At 50.2% G+C, this 5,837-nt stretch overlaps 1 protein-coding gene across 1 annotated transcript; it reads left to right on the top strand.

Annotated features, from left to right (window-relative positions):
• Positions 1-201: 201 nt before the first annotated feature.
• On the top strand, positions 202-3,670 carry LOC123167994 (uncharacterized). The gene is made up of 3 exons (XM_044585857.1): positions 202-940; positions 1,066-1,720; positions 3,229-3,670. The coding sequence occupies exons 1-3, from the start codon at positions 620-622 to the stop codon at positions 3,453-3,455; spliced, it is 1,203 nt and encodes a 400-aa protein (XP_044441792.1). The 5' UTR covers positions 202-619; the 3' UTR covers positions 3,456-3,670.
• Positions 3,671-5,837: the final 2,167 nt, after the last annotated feature.

Consider the following 5,837-nt stretch of genomic DNA (forward strand, 5'->3'; position numbering starts at 1 on the left):
TAAGCTTGTAGTCCATTGCAGCTCTTCTTGCCGAGAGAACGAGTCCACCACTGGAATCTCCTAAACAAGGCAGCATGCCTAAACTTGGATAGATCCAAGGCACCCGCCACGCGCGCGGGCGCCATGCCGTGCATGCATGCGGATGCGCCGAGAGACGGAGCGGCACATAAATAGGCGCGCGCGCCACACCGCATACGCGCGGCGGCGAGCGATCGGCGGGAAGCTGCATGCATCGCCCGTCTCCCTCGCCATCCCCACCGCCTGCCCCCTTCTGCCTCCCTCTCCTTGCCGGGTTGCAGGGCGCGCTCCAGCTCTCCGTGTTCCCCTCGCCGGGAACCTGAGCTGATCATTTCCTTTCCCACCGATCGGTCCACTAGGAGCCGACGATCGACAACAACCCAATTCGTTCCAGCTCTCGACCGCTCGTTGATCCGGCCGGCCGGGCCATGCGCTGGAGGTAAGCCGGCGCCGACACCGACATCGACTGTAGTTCTCTCTCCCCCCTCTCTCTTGTCCGGGCCGGGAGGGGAGGAGAGAAGACCAGGAGGACCGACGACACCTCGCGGCGCGACGACGGAGGAGGAGGAGTGGTGCGGGGAGACGAAGACGATCTGCTGAGATGGCGACGGCGATGGACACGACGGTGCCGAGGAGCGGGTTGGGGGAAGGCGGCGGCGGCGGCGGCGGGCTGAAGAAGGGGCCGTGGACGCAGGCGGAGGACAGGGTGCTGCTCGACCACGTGCGGCGGCACGGCGAGGGCAACTGGAACGCGGTGCGCCGGGAGACCGGGCTGCAGCGCTGCGGCAAGAGCTGCCGGCTCCGGTGGGCCAACCACCTCCGCCCCAACCTCCGCAAGGGCCCCTTCTCCCCCGAGGAGGAGCGCCTCATCCTCCGCCTCCACGGCCTCATCGGCAACAAGTGGGCGCGCATCTCAACGCACGTACGTACCAACGAAACCTGACCTCTTCTTCTTCTTCCATGGATCTTGTGTCGTATGAGTATGATGATCCGTCTCTGACAAGTGACAATATTGCATGCATGGCGGTGTACGTGTGATGGATGAAGCTCCCGGGGAGGACGGACAACGAGGTCAAGAACTTCTGGAACACGCGCCTCAAGCGCCGGCAGCGCGCCGGCCAGTCGCTCTACCCGCCGGACGTCGAGCGGGAGATCGCCTTCATGCGCGCCCAGAACATCAACCCGTTCGCCGACGCGGACGGCAACACCGCGGCGTCGCCGTTCTCGGACCCGTTCGCGCTGCCGCCCAGGCCGCCGTCGTCCACCAAACCGGCCTCTCACTCTCACTCCTCGCCGCTGATCAACCAGCACTACCCGCTCCTCAACGAGATGCAGGGGATGCAGATGCGCCACCACGCCGTCCAGCACGCGCACCCGCAGCCGGCGTTCCATCACCACCACGGAGGCATCAGGTTGCCGGGGCTCCCGCCGTTGCCGACTAGGCCGCGCGAGCTCCCTTCGAACCAAATCGAGACGGCGAGCTGCAGCGGCGGAGCCGACGGCCTGCTCGAGGCGCTGCTGCTCGGCGTCGACGAACATCAACTCCCCCGTCCCAACCATGGCGTGTGCAGGGCCGGCTCCATGCCCGATCTCATGTACGGCGGCGTCTCGAGCGGGAGCGACAGCGACGTCACCTCGCAGTTCCCTCCCGGTCCCGGAGGCCAGGATCCGCACCATGGCGGGAAATGGGACTTCCTCGTCGGTCAGTGCATTCATCCATCTCGCTGCTCTTCTTGAATTCATAAAGACTTGAGTTAATCCACATAACTAGTACCAAAACTGAGACTAGGTTAATGAATTGGTGCCATTCTTCTTCATTTTATTTTATTTTGCAAATCAGTGCCGGGTTTGGGACAGAGCACTGCAATTGGCACTGATGAACGCTTGATCGCACTTTGACAGTCTTCCTGACCGGTGGGGTCCATATGGCAGCGCTGACGTCGCAAAATAGCCACGTTGTAATGTTTGACTCCTCCGTCTTACCTTACCCCGTCTCCCCTCTCCCCGACACCGCGCTGCCCATCCATGCTCTGCTCCGGCTGGTGGTCACCGTCTCCTCGCTATCGGCCTCGGTGCCGTGCGCGAGTCCACGCCGGAAGGACTGCCCCACTGATGCAACGCAGTCCGGAAGTAGAGCATTTTCTCGTAGTCCGGACGGCGTCGCTGTGTTCTACCCGACGGCGGAGGGCTGCCGGCGCACGGCCCGCTGCCGCTGATGCCAGTCACCGAGTTGGCGCTGGCGGCGTCTGTCATGCAACATAGACACACAGTGCTGCTGCCGTGGCCGTTCTCGGCCGGATGGAGTCACCGGACCTCACATGCTCGTCTCAGCGTTCTGCTGGGGCAGCGGATTCGGACTGATGGTGGGGGCGAAGGGGCACATGATGACGAGCTTGCCGGGCTCATGGCTGCACATCAGAGATGGAAGGCCAGAAGACGCACTGCAAGTGTTCGACAGTATGATTTGGAGGGCGGCGTCGATTCTAACGAGCTGTTCGTGTTCCCAGTCGCTTTTGATGCTTGTGGATCCCTTGTTGGTCTCGGCCGTCAGCTTCAATCCTCGAAGCTCTGGCTGCTGCTTGGTTTTGCCGGTCAGTTGGTCCCGACGCCATCGTCGTCCCGGCGGTGACCCTCGTCCTCACCTCCACGCTGCTCGCCGCCTCTGCCCACTGTGTTTTACATGCTCTCTGTATTCTATATCCTCTCCGAGCCATGCCTCGCTCGGGCAGGGGCATATAGGACCAGAGTAGAGCGAGAGAGAGAGAGAGAGAGAGAGAGAGAGAGAGAGAGATGAGTCAACCATGTCCATGTGGATTTTTTTCCCATGTCAGCCTGACCAATGGCCCCACCGGTCAATGTGTGACATCCAGAACATAATCGGTACTGATTTGCCAAAAATGATTATAAAAGTGATACAAATTCCAATTGTGATAGCTCTGTGCAATTAACTTCAAAGACAGTAGAATATATCATCACCATTGAATATTTTTCCACATTATAATATACTCCTTGTTATTGTAAATGTTTCATATCATTTCTTATAACTTTGATCAAAATTTCTAAAGTTTGACTCTGAACAAAATAATATGCCAATTAAATAAAAACTGGGGTAGCATGTTTTGATTTTTGAACCAAAGTAGGAACTCGACTGATCCGATCGGTGACTCACATTTTGTTTCATGTATTGGGAAATTCATTTACCTGATGCAGATGATGTGAAGCCACCAATGAGGAGGGCGACAAGCGCGGCGGAGAACGAGACCTCCGGTATGTTCGGCGTGGCCCATGGGTCGATATCAGGGGAGTGGTTCGGTACCGGCGTTGGGTCGCCAGGGCCGTCGTCCGTCGTCACCACGGAGGATGAGTTTGGCCTCGAGATGCAGCAGCTCATGTCGTCGCTGCCACTGTCGGCCGACGAGCTTAACTGGAACGCTTAATTGGTAAAAGAAAAAGGGGAAATTAAAGACATAGGGCTGGTGTTTCTTTCCGTGGGAGCAGAAGATGCCTTCTTTTTGTATCGAGTGAGTCATATTGTCGGGTCTTGCTAATGATGCTATAAGAAGCGTTTCGCCCCATGATCAGCTTGGGTGTCAAAAAACAAACAGAGACGAAATCCCTTGTTCTTAATTGAAGGAACAAAAATAGTTTCAATTTTTTAAAGGAACAAAAATACTAATCATGCCAGTCAATTGCAATCTATGGAGGCAAGTACTCTCCCCTCACTAATCTCATCTCCTAATAAACTGAAACCATTGATTAAACTCACTACATGTAACATTCGGCGCGTTTATCCTTTTGCGTCGGCAAGACGCGAAAGCTACATATAGACAGATCTTTGCAAGGGGTTTAGGAAAATCAGCTTTACAAAATTAAATTGATCATTTTCTCTAGTGAAGAGTCTAACTTCATGGAATTATCGCATCAAAGAGACCAAAATGATTGAAAGATGCAAGTTATATCATGGCCATCTAACTTTATCTTTTGCATGTTGGCATTTACATCATTGTTGTACACCGAAGGTGCAGGCCACAGTCAGGACGTCATCCAACCGGTCCATCGCCAAAACCATCTGACATAATTGACTAGCAAATAGTCAGCCTGCCCAAATCTATATCTATATTTATACCTACTAATAAAGCAAGGCGCGTTTCTCCAATTTTTTCATCCGTTCACCATCAAAATTTATTGTTCTATCCGAGGTGGTACTAAATATTTGTGCGTCCGCCTGTTTTTTATTTTAGCAATCCAGATTTTTCGTATTTGGGCTGCACACGCTGTGGCCCAGCATAGCCAGCCCACTTATTTGCCTGCTCAGGAAGCTGCGAAGACACTATTTGACGCCAAGTGCGGCAGATAATGAGACCTTCGCACGGGGCGCACAAAACCGTGCCGGCCCGTTTCGTTTTTCCTTCCATTTATTTATTTTGACTATCTGCTGCACTGGGAGTAAAAAGTTCAGAATTTTGTTTTATTTTCAAATTTTAAAAAAAGTTCAGAATTACAATATTGTGTCCTTGTTTCTTAAAATGTTTGGAACAAATTCTCGTTCCCATTTTTTTCGAAATTAAGGACATATTAAAAAAATTGGTATTTTCGAAAAAAAATGCATTTTGAAAATATTTCAAATTCAAAAAATATTCCTGTTTTAGTAAAATTTTCACAAATTGAAAATAATGTCCGTGTTTAAAAATAAATTTTATAAAATTGTTCGGAATGTTCAAAACATGTTCCATTTTTAAAAGTCGGTCACAACTTCAAAAAACGTTTGTGTTTTCATAAAAGGTTCACGTCTTCAGAAAATGATGCGATTTCAGATTTTGTTCATGCTTTTTTTCAAATTGGATGGAATATTAAAAACATTGTTCGTAGTTTCAAAAAATGTCCAATTTTCCAAGAATATTCGGCAATTCATATTTTTGAAAAATTCAAAAATAAATAAATCTGATGTTGTAGTATGTTCTTAAATATTCGCGTCGGCCATTCGTTAGCTGTAGGTGTTTGTTGCCATGGCTAGCAGCACGTGATCGAGTCTTTAAGGTCATCTTTTCAGTCGTTCAACCTGTCATTTTTTTGGATTATTAGTCGTGCCCTGCAAACACATGTTATTTTGGTGCCTGCCAGTAGCTGGCCCAGACGGGATTGGTTGTGCGTTCCACACGCTATTTGGTGCAACTAGCGTCATATAATAGCTCCCACACAGCTGCCCCACGAAAAGCAAAAAATACGTATAGATTTTGTTCCGTCCATTTCACACGTAGTTCCCCATTTTTTCGCTTATCCCCAATTGGGCCTACTACGAATTTCTATTTTCGGTCACACTGACAAGAAGCAAAATATTAAGGGCGCGAGTGGATTGAACTATGAACCTTCCATATTATGTCGACGGACAAAGCCAAAACTCAGATAACTTGCAATTTTGATAGGAACAGTCTCACCTTGGAATTTTATACTAAATCACACCCGTTTTTAGATGTGTCTAAGTTGTCTGGAAATAAGAAGGTTGTATGATAATAAGGAAGTTGTCTCGAGAATCATGTGCAGAACGTGATACTTCACAAATTATTGCCGGAGGTAACTTGCACATGCCAATAAAAGACAATATGCTGGTTGGCTATAGCCTATAATTAAAAAAATTGTGGGCATGTGCTAATAAAAGAGAATATGCTGGTTTTGCTCTAATTAATAAAAAATATGAGCACATGAGCGCAAAAATAGTCAAAGAGAATAAACCCTGATAATGAAGGGACATTCATGCCTGGTTATGCGCTAATTATGCCAATCAAACAAAATTTATGCGCTGCAATTAGTAATCCTCCGGT

This window comes from Triticum aestivum, chromosome 7D (assembly GCF_018294505.1).
Source record: "Triticum aestivum cultivar Chinese Spring chromosome 7D, IWGSC CS RefSeq v2.1, whole genome shotgun sequence".
Taxonomy (NCBI): Eukaryota; Viridiplantae; Streptophyta; class Magnoliopsida; order Poales; family Poaceae; genus Triticum; species Triticum aestivum.

What these genes read in the sequence shown, in the direction of transcription:
- LOC123167994 (XM_044585857.1), top strand. Translation starts at nt 620, where the DNA reads ATGGCGACGGCGATGGACACGACGGTGCCGAGGAGCGGGTTGGGGGAA. An exon ending in GGGCGCGCATCTCAACGCAC is followed by an intron (nt 941 to 1,065) that starts GTACGTACCAAC and finishes TGATGGATGAAG; the next exon opens with CTCCCGGGGAGGACGGACAA. An exon ending in GAAATGGGACTTCCTCGTCG is followed by an intron (nt 1,721 to 3,228) that starts GTCAGTGCATTC and finishes TACCTGATGCAG; the next exon opens with ATGATGTGAAGCCACCAATG.